Genomic DNA, 16,735 nt, shown 5'->3' on the forward strand with positions numbered 1-16,735 from the left:
CAGAGCCTGCTTGGAATTCTCTCTCTCTCTTTCTGTCTGCCCCTTCTCCATTCGTGCTATCTCTGTCTCTCTCAAAATAAATAAATAAACTTAAAACAATGGGAGTAATAAAATGTCACAGTTGTAATGGGAAAAGTCTGCTTGTGCTGGGGGCAGTAGGGATATTTCAGAAAAGGCTTTATGGAATTGATGGAATCTGTCGTAGGATTTAGTATAGGATTCAGAGAGAAAGGCAGGGATAAAAGCAGATGTGGGATAGTAAGAACAGTTTCAGGAACAAGAAAGGTTGTTTTACCCCTGAGCTTAGAATATGTGCAACTAACAGGAAATGATGATGTAAAGACATAAAGCATGAGACCAGGCTGACAAGTTTGAAGGTTCAGTTGTATGTCAATAAAACAGTGATGGAATTAAATGCAATAAAATGCAACGTGAAGGTAAACTATAATAGCCTTTTGTAAATGTTGGTATCCGTTGCCATCGGTACTCTAGCAAAGATTCTTGTCACTATAAAACTCCATGGAGTTTTTAGCAATTAGTTCTTGCTTCATATTTAAGATAAAACTAACCTACTTATTCCCTTGCTTGGCTTTATTAGAAATGGATTCTTCTCCAAAGAAGGTAGACTCTCATTTTCTCGTACATTATAATTGTGGAGAGAATTTTTGTTTACTATCACATATCATGTACTGCACAGTGTCTGAATTCTTAGAAGCATGCTGTGGCACCTTGCATACTACTAAACTAGAGTGGAACCTCATTTTTCCAGCATCCTTGAAAAACTGGTGTTACACATAAGTGATTTCCAGGGGGATGAAACTTTGCTGTTCCCTTAAACACTTTATCTTATATATTTATTCTGGAAACTTTATTTAAAATTTTGTTTATATGTGTCCTTACTTAAAGCATTCAGAATGCCTTTTGAATTTTTTTGAAAATTCAACACATTTATCCCAAACAACAATTACTTTATAATTTGTAATTTGGTGAGACCTATGTGAACAGTTAAGTTACAGTCACATTTTTCTCCATCTGTTAAATGATTCTTTTTTTTTTTAAGTTTATTTATTTATATTGAGAGAGAGAGAGAGAGAGAGCGAGCGTGTGGCGAGAGGGAGAGAGAGAATCCCAAGCGGGCTCCTCGCTGTCAGCATGGAGCCCACCTTAGGGCTCAATCTCAGGAACTGTGAGATCATGACCTGAGCTGAGATCAAGAGTCCAGACACTTAACTGACTAAGCCTCCCCGGTGCCCATGTGTATTAAATAATTCTTAACTCTTCTTTTGAATTTCCTCTTTGCTTTTCCATGAGAAAGCTTTTGGGTCCACCCTCAGCGGCCAATTGACATTTCTCTCCTCTGCCAGTCACTTTTGGCTATGTCTAATGAAATGACTTATTTTATAGAGGATTTTCTGAGTAATTAGGGTCCCCACTACTTTTGGGGGATGTGGGTAATTAACCCAAAGACATGGGACTCCATGCTTCACAATAGGCCTTGTTTCTGAGACCTTTGCCATTCCTATGTTCCAGATATCAGGACTTTCTCACTGCATTAGAAAAAAATATTTGAATGTTTATTTTTGAGATGATAATAATCAACTTTTGAATATTGCTTTATTCTTCCCAGAGTTCTTTTATAAATATTTAACTTAGAATAATCCCAGAAGGTAGGTGTTTTTTGGGGGGGAGGGGGAGAGGTTGTTTGCAAAAGCTAAAGATGACACTGAGATCCAGAACACTTGTGTGATTTATCCAAGGATGCAAGTTAGTAGTAATAGAGCTTGAGCTCTCATACTTGGCTTTCTCCCTTCTCAGACCTTTCTGAGTTTCCAGCTCTGTAAAAGGTCAATAAAGATGCCCGCCCTCATAGGGTTGAGTAAAATGCAAATAAAGCGTGTACATACAAGCATTCTGTTGTAGAGCTTAAAATGCTATAAATGGTAGTTTTTTGTTTTAAGTTTATTTATTTTGAGAGAGAGAGAGAAAATGCACAACTGAGGGAGGAGCAGAGAGAGAGAGAGAGAGAGAGAGAGAGAGAGAGAGAGAGAGAGGGAGAATCCCAAGCAGGCTCCACACTGTCAGCATAGAGCCCAATGTGGGGGTTCACCCACAAACTGAGATTGTGACCTGAGCCGAAACCAAGAGTCAGATGCTTAACCCACTGAGCCATCTGGGCACCTCTAAAATGGTAGTATAGTTTTTATTCCTGATAAGAAAACTTAAGTTTGTCTGTATTTGATACTTCTTTACAAAGTAATTATTTACTATTTTTATCAGGGCATGTTAACACAATGAAAGCCTACTAAAACACAAAGCTAAAACACAAGAACCAACAAAACTAATTATATCATTTGCTCAACTTGCAGGTACTATTCAGTGTGATTGATAGCCTCTAACCAGATAGATAAGTTAAGATAGTTAAGTGAGCTAACTACTTGATTTTGGAAATATCAGTCCTTTTAGTTAGTAAACACTAACAGTTAAATATTCAAATAAAATAAAATTATAAAAACTTTATAAGGAACCCATGACTAGTGACAAAAAATAGATCCCACAGCAAGTGATATACTGAGAATTTAAACTGAGTCTCTTAGAACTCATTTTGGTATTGGTTTCAGATATTAATTTTTAGATTGATGGAGGGACCTCATACTCCAATATCCTGTAAGATGTTACTATAGTAACTCTTGATTACTTTGAAATTGATGATCATTCAAGGGATGTAGATAAAAATTAATTTTTGTACTGTTTGAAAAATTAAAATTCATGCTGCAAATTGTTTTGTAAAGAGAAAATCTAGGGGCACCTGGGTGGCTCAGTCGGTTAAGCGTCCGACTTCAGCTCAGGTCACGATCTCGTGGTCCGTGAGTTCGAGCCCGGCGTCGGGCTCTGGGCAGATGGCTCAGAGCCTGGAGCCTGCTTCAGATTCTGTGTCTCCCTCTCTCTCTGCCCCTCCCCCGTTCATGCTCTGTCTTTCTCTGTCTCAAAAATAAATAAAATGTTAAAAAAATATTAAAAAAAAAAAGAGAAAATCTAAATTAGTATGCCTTAGTGAGCACATATTTTAGAAGAAAACTCACATTTTACAATTCAAATTAGTTAATGTATGAATTGAGTAATACATTTTCAGAAATCAAATAATGTTTTCTTTACCCAGATCCCTATCTACTTTTTAAAAATTAGCAAAATTACACTTTATTTAATTCATTTATTTTAAAAGTTTATGTATTTATTTCCAGAGGTGGGGAGGAACATAAGCAGGAGAAGGGCAGAGACTGAGAGGGAGAGAGAGAGAATGCCAAGCAGGCCTGACGCAGGGCCCAATCTCATGAACCAGGAGATCATGACCTGAGCCAAGGTCAAGAGTCAGACACTTAACCTACTGAGCCACCCAGCTGTCCCTAAAAAAATTATATTTAAAAGAAATTCTGAAATTTGTGCTAATTAAATGTACTTTTCCCCTGATTTACCTACATTGGAGTAAAGTAGTCCTTTTAAAATTTTATATATGAAAATGAACTAATCTTGCCATGATAATCTTTACAGCCAATTTAGGTAACCATATCCACAGCCAACTCAGTTTTTCCTTTATAACTTTCCTATAGTAGAACCAAACAATTCCCTGGTCACTTATTCAAGTCACTTTTTGACGTATATAATTTTTATTGGAGTGGCTTTATCATGAAAGTCTTACAGGTTAATGTATGACTTAAAATATTTTTATTCTGTCAAAACCATAAACTTAATTCAGTGTTCTGTCACATAATATAGTCTAGTTTTCTCCCTATTAAAAATACCTAGTAAAAATAATTCAGGTCACATAGTGCTGTTGAGTTTTATTATCTAAGTGAACAATTTTGTAATTTTTTTTTAACGTTTATTTATTTTTGAGACAGAGAGAGACAGAGCATGAACGGGGGAGGGTCAGAGAGAGGGAGACACAGAATCTGAAACAGGCTGCAGGCTCTGAGCTGTCAGCACAGAGCCCGATGCAGGGCTTGAACTCACGGACCGCGAGATCATGACCTGAGCCGAAGTCGGCCGCTTAACCGACTGAGCCACCCAGGCGCCCCTAAGTGAACAATTTTAGAGTTAGAACTCCTGGAACTAAGACCGTACAGATTGGTGCCACTTCTCAAGTATCTCCCTTCCCTCTTCCACCCTTGTGTAATGTGATTTCTGCTGCCCCCTTGAAGAGATACAACTGTTTCAAAATTTATTATGCTGGGGGTCACTTAGACCCCTGCAGTGTTATAAAATAAAAAAATATGTTCTATCTCTTTTTTAAAAAATCAGATAATTTTTATCTCCACGGTTCTGGTAGGTTTGTTTTTGTTTGTTTGTTGTTTTTGTTTGTTTGTTTTTTGTTTTGTTTTGTTTTTTTATCATAGTGGTATTTCTCATATTTGCACCAGAATCAGCTGTCTTTGTTATTTGTTTGTTTGTTTATTTGGGGGGGGGGGGTAGAGGAGCAGAGAGAGAGAGAGAGAGAGAGAGAGAGAGAGAGAATCCCAAGTAGGTTCCGCACTGTCAGCCCTGAGCCTCAAGTGGGGCTCAATCCCATGAACTGTGAGATCATGACCTGAGCCGAAATCAAGAGTCAGACCCTCAAACCACTGAGCCACCCAGGTGCCTCTCAGCTGTCTTTATTTGTATAGACATTTACAGGATTCTTTATTCCTGGACCTCACCAAGGTTGCCATTCTCTTTTCACTGTGCTGAAGAAAATCTAGACGGCAATAATAGCTAGAAATATTACTGGATTTTAGATGGCACCTCTCCCAACCACCATTAAAAACAAATAATTGGAGAACAGTTAGTACAGTTTTCATTAACATTAAGGTGCTTTTTAGGGTCAAATTTCCTTTCTTATAAATGATCCAGAAAAATACTTAATGTTGTGACCCAATTTTTAAAATATTAACATAGAGTATCGTTTTTTGGTATATGAAAATGTCATTGTCATATATGAAGTTGGCAAAATACCATGACAAAGGGTATGTATTTAATACCACTCTGAATAACAGTGATTTGTTACTACTGCTAATACAGTGTTGTGGTGGTTGGGGTCAGAGAGAAGAGAGCCCGCATTTGCTGAGGATCATGTATATATAAATAATAAACTGTGTCTGTAAAGTAGATGCACTTAGGTTATCTAATCAATTGGAAATTTAAAGAAAAAAATTGGAAGCCATGATGTGAATTTTTATTTTAATGGGAAATTTTTGAAAATCGGTATTTTAGCAAGAGGTTAGTTATCTGCGAGATTAGACCAATAGCCTGTGTGATTGATGTTCTTGGATGAAAACAGGTCTCCCTCCCATGCCCAGCATGAAGAACCCTGTCCCAAAGATCCAGATGGATGGGGCGTATCTCTTTGACCCTTTAAATCCTGTAATGATGGATTTTTGTCAAAGAGTTGACCAGAATGCGAAGTTTCACTCAGCTGTTTGCTTCATACTGTATACAGTCTTCCTTCATTTTGCCGTTACTCAACCTTCTCTGTAATCCCTTTCTTGATAACCTCACCACAACAAATGATTAAGCCTTTCTGTTGTTTCTTATAGTTGAATCAGAGCAAGTGATTAATGAGGTGCCCAGTTCCAAGGACAGAGAGACATCCTCATACCCCAGGGCTCTTTCTGCCTCTGCCTTTATTTGGTGTTCAAGTGTGTCTTTACATGAATTTATGACATCTCCATGTAAGCTTTAAATTCCTAAAGACAAGGAATGTGTGTTCTTTTCTCTGTCCCCCACATTCTTAATGCTTTTGCTCAGTATATTTCTGATTGAGCTAATGAATGTTGTCTTGTTACTGCTCATTTACATCAAGTATCTGCAAGCTTAATATGGTGTTACCAGAGTATTGACCCTCCTAGTAAATTCTCAGTTACCATTTTCCATAAAACCCCACATGCTCCATGCCTTTCTCTTGCCTTCTGTTCTTCAACCCATAGGCCACTTCCCCTTTTACAGATCCTGTTACAGAACCAGGGGAATGCTTACAAACCACATGTAAAAAGAAATAGTATGTTTGTGTGACTAATTGTGGATTGTAAACAGTTTGAAGGCAGAGACTTTAATTCATGCTTTTAACCAGTGTCTGTCATCTAGTCCAGCATTTTTCACAACTGGGAATTTTTTTCTTTAAAAACTACATTTTTTTTTCCCCTCATGGCAAATGTGTTAATTTGTTTGAAAGTCTTTTGTCATTTTATGGAGTGGTGACCTTTGTCCAGATGACTGTTCATCTGACAAACCCAGCCCATGTGCCTTTTACTTGGACACAGTAATGATGCATGTGTCTGCTACTTCCATTTGCACCTCACCCTACCATTTGTCACTTTCCACCTTCAGATGGGAGGCAAGGCTATTTGTCTGCCTCAGCCTAAAATGTGAATCCCCCATGCAGGTGAGTGCAGTAGAGTAGGGTGTCTCTCAGATCACATTTGATTCCTCCAAATCTATTCTGCTGTTGGTGGTAAATTCTAGTTTCGTTCGCCTTGCATCCTATTTTAATTATTTTTGTAAGAAACGTGGAACTGTATTTTTCCATTATTTTGTGTCTGCCTTCCTTCTGCATGTACCCGTGTATCAATGTGCAAATGTACAGCTTTTAAGTTTAAAAAAAGAAAGTTTATTCGGAAAACTTGACTTAAGGTAATTTGGGAATAATTCTAAACCATTGATTATTAACATACGAACACTTACATTGTATTACCTACAGTACAGTTTTTGTTCATATGATCTAAAGTGAAAAGATAGAAAAAGGTTATTGGGATTATATACACTTTCTTATACCAAGGATAAAAGAACCATTTTTCCTGTTGGGTTAAATAAAAAGCTGTTGGGAGTGCATACTAAATTAGTTTACTTTACACATGGTGTGACCATTTCAAAAGGCAAGCTTATGGGATTGTAGCAGTTGTATTGATTTAGTAAAGTTTCCAGCAGTTAGTCACATATAATTGAATACATGTAAAATACATTTTTATTAGTTGATATGACTTTTAGCACTATATAATGAATAGCAGTGAATGTATTTCATTTAGTTCTATGGTCACAGAAGGGGAAAGAAGCATCAGAGTTGGGAGAGTTATAGGAGGCAGTCACAGAAAAGTAAAGGGGAAGGGAGGAAGGGAGGATATTGTCAGTGAAGGTTGAAACCTCCAAGACATAGAGTCTGATGGATTAACTGCAACACCACACATCGCAGCTCTTAGCCTGCTCACACTTGCAGTCGAAATCCTGCTATGTTGATACTTCACACATATTTCATTTTTTACCAAATGACGTTTTATGGCATTGCTCTTTACAGCAAGACTGTCGGCACCTTTTTTTCCAACAGCATTTGCTCACTTCATGTCTCTGCCACCCTTTGGTAATTCTTGCAATATTTCAAACTTCTTCATTATTATGTTTGTTGTGGTGATCTGTGATCAGTGATTGATTACAGTTTGCTGAAAGCTCAGATGATGGTTAGCATTTCTTAGCAACAAAGTACTTTTAATTAAGATATTTCATTGTTGAGGAGCCTGGGTAGCTCTGTCGGTTGAGCTTCTGACTCCTGATTTCAGCTCAGGTCATGATCCCAGCGTCGTGGGATCAAGTCCCACATTGGGTTCTATGCTGAGCATTGAGCCTCCATAACACACACTCACTCTCTCGCTCTCTGTCTCTGTCTCTCTGTCTCTCTCCCTCTCTCCCTCTGCCCCTCTCCCCTGCTTGCTCTTTCTCTATCTATTAAAAGAAAGGCGGGGGGGGCACCTGGGCAGCTCAGTTGGTTAAGCGTCCAGCTTGGACTCAGGTCATGATCTCACAGTTTGTGAATTCAAGCCCACCTCAGGCTCTCTCCTGTCAGCTCAGAGCCCACTTCAGATCCTCTGTCTCCCTCTCTCTCTGCCCCTCCCCTGCTCTCTCTCTCTCTCAAAAAGAATAAACGTGAAAAAATATATATTATTTTTTAAAATAATGCTACTGTACACCTAATAGACTGTAGTATAGTGTAAACATAACCTTTATACACATTGGGAAACCAAAAAATCCATTTGACTGGCTCTATTGGGACACTCCCTTTATTGTGGTAGTCTGGAAGCAAACCCACAGTACCTTTGAGGTATGCTTGTGCTCTTTCCTCTACATGGCCCAGCGTCTTCAAATAACTAAAAAGCTATACATCAGTTTTCCCTACCTTGTTCCCCTTCTCCCACTCTTGATCTCAGCTTGTTTATCCCCAAACTGGTCACTTTGCTCTGTTAAGTGTGCCTGTATTTACCTTACCCGTATGTCAAAGCACAGATTTAATTTTTGCCATACTTACCAAATTAAGCAGTGAACAGAATCTGGTTTCTGGCTCTGGTATTGACTAACAGTTTGTAATGTGTACCTGATACCCACTTTGAAGTTGGTGCCATGCTGTACACCCTTGTTTACAATGACCCTACATATTGGTGATATTGTTCTCAATTTATGGAAACTTAAGGGTGAGACCCAGAGAGGTATGTTCTGCTTCTTTGGTCACATAGTGCTAGGGTTTGAACTCTGATGTTTCAGTCTTTACCTTACAAATAACTCCCTCTTAATCATGGTAAGACATCTTTTTGGATGCTTAAAAAAAAAATGTGGGGGGCGCCTGGGTGGCTTGGTCGGTTAAGCATCCGACTTCGGCTCAGGTCACGATCTCGCGGTCCGTGAGTTCGAGCCCCACGTCGGGCTCTGTGCTGACTGCTCAGAGCCTGGAGCCTGTTTCAGATTCTGTGTCTTCCTCTCTCTCTGACCCTCCCCTGTTCATGCTCTATCTCTCTCTGTCTCAAAAATAAATAAATGTTAAAAAAAAATTAAAAAAAAAAAATGTGGGTCGAAAGAAACAAATGTGCTGCCTCTGTACCCTTCTTCCACAAATGAACTTTCTAGTAGTTAAATGCATGCTGAGATTGCCATTCAATAAGTAAAACCACAGAAGTTATTGAAAGTAATTTTTCCTTCATTTTGTAATGGAGGGGGGATGAGATATGAAGTCTGTTAAAACTTTCAATGTATATATTAATTAAAATCTTATCTGTTCTTTATTTATAGTATAAAGATGCATTTATGAAAGCGAATCCTGGCTATAAATGGTGTCCTACCACAAACAAGCCTGTGAAATCCCCAACACCCACTGTTAATCCACGAAAGAAACTGTGGGCCTTCCCATCTGAGTCTTCAAGAGATTTGCCAAGCCCCAAGAAAGCAAAGACCGAAGAAATGCCTCAGCTAAACTTTGGAATGGCTGGTGAGTTTAGACATTATTTCTATCTTCTACCTGTTCTTTTTTTTTTTTTTTCCTTTCTTTCTTTTTTAGGGAGAGAGCTCAAGCAAGGGAGAAGGGCAGAGGGAGAGAGAGACAGAATCCCAGCAGTCTCTGTGCTGTAAGCACAGAGCCTACCATAGGGCCCAATCCTACAAACTGTGGGATCGTGACCTCAGCTGTAATCAAGAGTCAGACACCCAACTTACAGAGCCACCAGGTGCTCCTCTACCTGTTTTTTTTTTTTTTTTTTTTTTTTTTTTTTTTAAGGATAAGGCAATACATTTAGGTAGTACTTTTAATAAATAATCTATAGAGAGAAAGAGAGTGAAGGAAGTAAAATTTATAACCAGTGTGCAGCATTGCAAATATAGCATATCTGAAAGCTTTGGAACATGATATACATAGAATGTGTATGTATAACTAAAGGAAGTGTGAACCAAGTAGTAGAGTCATACATATATGTGAATTTCTGGCATTGACATTATGGAAAGCAGACCGCAAGGTGGAGATTAAGAGCTCAGGGCATTTTATAATGTAACAAGGTAGCTTAAACATACATACACACTATTAGCTATCCTAGTAAGTATCTTAGTTATCATGGGTTCTTATAAAGCCATAATTAATGTTGATCATTTGAGGATCTGAAACCTCAAGGGCAAGAATATAAACAGTTCCATCACAAGTCTGAGATGAATCTGACAGCTGTTTCTTAGAGGGAATTCCCATTCTACCCGCCATCCCCCTTCTGCCCCCATTCCTGTATGACCCAGGCAAATGAAAACTTCCAGATGGCCCCATTTGTTATGGGGCCTTTAATACTCTTTGGGTGGTAAGGAATGCTAGAGCATTTATTACCATGAAATAAAGTACTTACATTCATTCTGCACATGGCTCTGTCTTCCCTGCCTGTTGCAGTGCAGTAATCAAGAGAGAAATTTTCCAGGATGAAGTTGGGAGATTGAGCAGGGTGGAAACTATGAAGTTGGTATAAAGCTATATGGTTCCTATTTCATTATTCATTATAAACAAATTTTCTTCAAAATGAGAGCATGAACCATTTACAGTATGGGGAACCTGGGAAAGCAGGATGAACAATATTGGGATTAACACCTTTTTAATCCAGTTTTATTGAGCAATAATTGACCTACATTAATGTATAAGTTTAAGACCTACAGACTGATGGTTTGATTTGCATATATTGTGAAATGATTACAGTAGGTTCAGCTAACATCTATCTCCTCCTATAGATAGAATAAAAAAAGAAAAGGGAAAAGAGGGAAAAAATTTCTCCTTGTGATTAGAACTCTTACAATTAACTCTCTTAACAATTTTCCTGTATGTCATATAGCAGTGTCAGCTGTACGTATAATGTTGTACATTATATCCATAGTACTTTCTTATCTTGTAATTGGAAACCTGTGACCACCTTTCCTCCAATTCTTCCTTCCTCCACGCTGTTTCTCTGCCAATCACAGGTCTGATTTCTTTCTGTGATTTTTTTTTTTAAGATTCCACATATAACTAGGATCATATAGCATTTATCTTTCTTTGACTTATGTCACTTAGCATAATGCCTTCAGTGTGCATCCATTTCTTCACAAATGGTAGGATTCCCTCATTTTTTATGGCAGAATAATATATCATTGTGTATATATGTGTATATTAAATCGCATCTTCTTTATTCATTCATCCATCAGTGGACACGTAGGTTGTTTCTATGTAAACATGGAACATTTTCTACAATAGACCATGTGTTGCCACAGAACAAGTCTTAGTGAATTCAAGAAAATTAAAACCATACCAAATGTCTTCTGACCACAATGGCATGAAACTAGAAATCAAAAGCAAGAGGAAACCTGGAAAATTGAAAAACTCATGAAAATTAAACAACAGTCTATAGAACAATCGATGGATCAAAGAAGAAATTAAAGGAGAAATAAAAAAGTTTCTTGAGATGAACGAAAAATGGAGACCTAACACTGCAGAATTTGCAGTTCTAAGTGAGAAGTTTATAGCAACAAATGCCCACATTAAGAGGCAAGAAAGATCCCCAGAACAACCTAACTCTGTGCCTTAAGAAACTAGAGAAAGAAAAACAGAGCTCAGGCTAGTGGAAAAAGGGAAATAAGACAGATTTGATCATAAATAAATGAAATAGAGAACAGAAAAACAAGAGAAAAAGTTAATGAGACTAAGAGTTCATTCTTTGAAAAAATAAACCTATAGCCAGACTAACCACAGAAAAAATATAAAGGACTCAAATTTAAAAAAATTATAAATGAAAAAGACATTGCAACTGATACCACAGAAATACAAAGGATCAGTAGAGGCTACTATGAACAACTATATGCCAACAAACTGGACAACCTAGGAGAAATGGAGAAATGTTTAGAAACCTACAACATACCAGCACTGAATTAGGAAAAAATAGAAAATCTTAATAAACCAATTATGAGTAAGGAGATTGAGTTAGTAATAAAAAATTTCCCAATGAAGGAAAGCCCAGGATCAGATGGCTTACCTGGTAAATTTTACCAAACATTTAAAGAATTAACACTAGTTCTTCTCAAACTCTCCCAAAAATATCAAAGAGGAGAGACAATTCCCAAACTCATTTTATGATAGCCAGCATTATTCTGATACCAAAATCAGAAAGGGACACTACTAGGAAAGAAAACTACAAACCAATATTCCTGACAAATAATAGATTCAAAAATTCTCAAAATACTAGCAAACTGAATCCAGCAGCACATTAAAAAGATCATTCACTATGATCAAGTGGGATTTATCCTGGGGATGCAGGGATAGTTCAACACCTATGTGACCATCTCAATAAATACAGAAAAAGCACTTGACAAAATCCAACATCCATTCATGATAAACACTCTTAACAAATTAGTCACAGAAGAAAGGTATCTTAACATGATAAAGGCCATATAGAGAAAGCCCACAGGTGCCTCATAATAGTGAAAGGCTGGAAGCTTTTCCTTTAAGGTCAGGAATAAGACAACTGTGTCTACTCATCACTCTTATTCATCATCATACTAGAAGTGCTAGCTAGAGCAATAGGCAAGAAGAAGAAATAAAGAAAAAAAAAGTTTTGAAAAAAAGTAAAATTTTCTGTTTGGAGATGACATGACTTAATATTTGGAAAATCCTAAAGACTTAACCAAGAAACTATTGGATCTAATCAATGAATTCAGTAAAGTTGCAGGATATGAGGTTAACATATAAAGATAAGTAGTGTTTCTATACACTAACAACAGATATTCTGAAAAAGGACTAAATCGATCCTATTTACAATAGCATTAAAACAATAAAATAGTAATAAATTTAAATAGGTAAAAGATCTTCAAAAACTACAAGAAACTGATGAAAGAAATTGAAGAAGACACAAATAAATGGAAAGGTTTTCTGTGTTTATGGATTGAAAGAATTAATATTGTTAAAACAGTACAACCAAAAGCCATCTATAAAGAAATCCCTACCAAGATTCCAATGGCAGTTTTTACAGAAATAGAAAGGACACCCCTACAATTTATATGGAGCCACAAAAGACCCTGAATAGCCGAAGAAATCCTGAGAAATGAGAACAAAGGAGGAGGCCTCATACTTTCTGATTTCAAGCTATAAACCCATAGTCATTAAGACATAAAAACAGACATATAGACCAATGGAAGAGAATCAGGATCCCATAAGTAAACCCAAACTTACACAGTCAACCAATATCTGACAAGGGAACCAAGAATACTAAATGGAAAAAAGATCGTCTTTTCAATAAATGGTGCTGGAGTAATTGGATATTCACATGTAAAAATAAATGAAACTGGACCCATATCTTAAACCATAAAAAATTAATTTGAAATGGATTAAAGACTTAAATACGAAATTTGAGACTATGGAAATCCTAGAAGAAAACATAGGAATAAAGCTCCTTGACATAGGTCTTGGTAATGGTCTCTTTTGGATGTGGCACCTAAAGCACAAGCAACAAAATTAAAAATCCAAATATCCAAAAATCTGTAAGTAATTCCTACAAGTCAGTAGTAAAAAACAGAAACAAAACCCAAGTAAAAAGTGGGCAGAGGACCTGAATAGACATTGATCCAAAGAAGATGTACAAATGACCAACTAGGTACTTCAAAAAACACTCAACATCACTAATCAATAGGAAAATGCAAATTAAAAAGCCACAATGAGATACCACCTCAGCTTCTTAGAATGAACATCATCAGAAAGACCAGCAAGAACAAGTGCTGGTGAACAGGTAGAGAAAAGGGAACCCTTGTGCACTGTTGTAAATTGGTGCACCCACTAAGGGAAAAGTGTATGCAGGATCCTTAAAAAATAAAAGAAAGAACTTAGTGATTCAGTGTGTGATTCATGGTATAACAAAGTATGTGGTGTTGTCATATATGAACACTAAAAAATGCAGTCTGACGGGCACCTGGGTGGCTCAGTTGGTTAAGCATCCAACTTTGGCTCAGGTCATGATCTCACGGTTCATGGGTTCGAGCCCTGTGTCGGGCTCTGTGCTGACAGCTCAGAGCCTGGAGCCTGCTTCCGATTCTGTGTCTCCCTCTCTCTCTGCCTCTCCCGTGGTCATGCTCTGTCTCTCGCTCTCAAAAATAAATAAACATTAAATAAAGGGGGGGGGGGGGGAAGAAATGCAGTCTGACATAATAGCATCCTGAGGAAACAAAATCTTCAGGTAGTTGTCATGTAGGTGTCTATGGTATAATTCTAGGTAAACCACCAAAATGATCCTCCTATGTATCCCAGAAGAATCAAAATGCAGGGCTCTTACTTTTAGCTGTCATTGTACAACTGTAGTTTCATTCTCCTTCCAGCAGTCTTGGTGAGCCCTGTGGACTTTCCAGATTAAATCAGTTGCAGTGTTTCATAATAAAACATTTTATCATCAGGATCATAAAAGACTATATGGATAATTGGCTGGCAACGGAATTCCTTTAATTATCGTTTGTCTTCCACAGCTTTTGCTCCCAGTTCTAAATCAACAACAGTAGGTGTTTTTCATACAATGGCTCTTCACAAACCAATAATTGTAGATAAAGCTATGAAACCTTCGAAAACTATGAAAGATGTCTGTTTTTTATACCATTTTTGACAGTTTATTTATCTGCCTTTCATGCCTACAAATCGAACTGTCTGAGACCTAGACATCAACCAAGATTTTTACAGGTCAGCTTTACAAAAACAATGTTCTTTTAAAGTAAAATAAGGACAGAAAACACCTTCTTGAGTTTGTGTCATTCTGTGAGGGTCAGTGACATATGTTGGTACTCCATGGTCATGGCCTTGTTGAGTTGATGTATGTATAGTGGATAACACTGTTGTGATATTTCCAGTGGTATCTCTCACAACACAATGAAAGCAAATAGATTTGCCTTTAATTAAAACATGGTGCCTAGGGCTGCCTGGGTGGCTCAGTCGGTTAAGTGTCCGACTTCGGCTCAGGTCATGATCTCAACGGTTCGTGGGTTCAGGCCCCACGTCGGGCTCTGTGCTGACAGCTCAGAGCCTGGACCCTGCTTTGAATTCTGTGTCTCCCTCTCTCTCTGCTTTTCTCTCTCTCTCTCCCTCTGTCTCTCTCTCAAAAATAAATAAACATTAAAAAAATTTTTTTTTAAACATGGTGCCTAGCTGTTTGAATCTGAGGGATCCTTACAGGGCCTTTAAAGGACAATTTAAGCTTTTCCTCAACATGGAGCCTCTTCTGTTTTTCCATTAGTCCTTGTCACATGAGATTTTGCTATTTTCAATAATCCCAAAGCAGCTAAATGTATGATTTCCAAGAAGGGAAAGTGCTATAGAATTTAATTGAGTACAGGCCTTGTTGGTAAAGGGAAAGCATGCTATCTGTATATTTTTGATGTTCTAGATAACATTATGTAAGTGTAAATTAATGTAAAGGATGATGGCAATTTTTTGGTCTGTGTTTTATTATCTGTACAGCAAACTTCTTGAAAAGTTACATTGGTACATAACTGAAATAAATCGTCAGGTGAGCATGTTCCTATTTTACTTTATATTTGAACTAAAACATTTTTATTTCTATTAGAAAGCAATCAACCAGTCCTCCTGATCCCTAGAATGACAGCTGTAAAAGTATTTAGCTGCCCTGAAGAACCAAATTAAAATTTTACTTTCTGCTGAATTTATTTCCCCCTCCTTATTTTAATTTTAAACAGATTTAAGTGTCTAGTTTAACAAAGCACAGTTCTTAAACTCAACATTTAATTAAAAGTGGAATCTTAAAACAACAGCAAAGTGCCTTGTTTCATCATAAAAGCTAGAGTTCCTGTGTTTTCTGTATGTGTATCTTCCTGTGTGGCTACTTTCCAACACTGAGCTATTTCTAGACCACCTGATAATTTGGTGGCCTGTTTTCCCCTATGATAACCTTTTTCTTTTTTTTTTTTTTAATAACCTCAGATTATTTTTTCAATTTTTAAAAAAATTTGTATACAAGATGTGGTCAGAGTTGCTTCATGAGTAAGACAGATTATATACAAGGATATACTTAAGGTCATATCTTTAAACAGAAAAGAAAAACACCTCAGTGTCTTCACGCAAGAGTATGCCTGATTCTCTTTAAAAAAAAAAAAATGTTTGTTTATTTTTTAGGGGGAGGGGCAAAGAGAAATAATCTCAAGGAGGCTCCATGCTTAGCATGAAGCCCAGTGTGGGACTTGATCTCACAACTCTGAGGTCATGACCTGAGCCGAAATCAAGAGTTGGAGGCTTAACCAACTGAGCCACCCAGGCGCCTCTGATTCTCATTTTTAATTTAGGAGAGATTCCTAAAAATAAAAACGTATTTATTTAGGACCTATATGCACTAGGACAGGCACTGAGTTAGGCACTGTCATATATGTTATTTCATTGCAGATCTAAAACTTAATTCATTTAAGATAATCTTAAAGGATATAGGTTTGTTATTGTTTTTAATCCTTTACTTGTTTAGGGGCGCCTGGGTGCTCTGTCCGTTGGGCATCTGATTCTTGATCACAGCTCAGGTCTTGATGTCATGAGTTTAAGCCCCACGTTGGGCTTTGCACGGGGCATGAGGTCTACTTAAAAAACAAAACAAAACAAAACTTGTTTAATTATACCTCTGGATTGTAGATCTACCACATTGCTGTTTTTATTTTGTCCTTTTGTTTCCGTTGGTTATTGAAGGAAGAGAATAAAGACCTTCACTAATATAAAAAGGATTCATTTAAAATCTTAAAAGTATTTCAAAGAAGGGCCTGACTATACTCCTAAGATTTAAAATATCAAAAATACATCATTATCTAGTGTAAATTTGTTTTTGAAAGTTTTAGAGAAAGATTATTTCAACGAAGCCCACTAGTAGATTTTGGAAGGCCCATTTATAAAATTTGTCTCTGTTCTGTAGTTTCTCATATAGTCTGGTTTTTG

General features: G+C 37.2%; 1 protein-coding gene across 8 annotated transcripts in view; it reads left to right on the forward strand.

The window, feature by feature from the left end:
- The window catches only part of BBX (BBX high mobility group box domain containing), a 281,032-nt gene that overhangs the window by 186,947 nt on the left and 77,350 nt on the right, over positions 1 to 16,735 (forward strand). For all 8 annotated transcript variants that reach the window (XM_027077663.2, XM_027077662.2, XM_027077657.2 and 5 more), the window contains one exon: positions 9,076 to 9,271. In XM_027077663.2, the coding sequence (XP_026933464.1) occupies positions 9,076 to 9,271 (196 nt within the window). The remainder of the gene's footprint in view (positions 1 to 9,075; positions 9,272 to 16,735) is intronic.

Source organism: Acinonyx jubatus, chromosome C2 (assembly GCF_027475565.1).
Source record: "Acinonyx jubatus isolate Ajub_Pintada_27869175 chromosome C2, VMU_Ajub_asm_v1.0, whole genome shotgun sequence".
In the NCBI taxonomy this organism is placed as follows: domain Eukaryota; kingdom Metazoa; phylum Chordata; class Mammalia; order Carnivora; family Felidae; genus Acinonyx; species Acinonyx jubatus.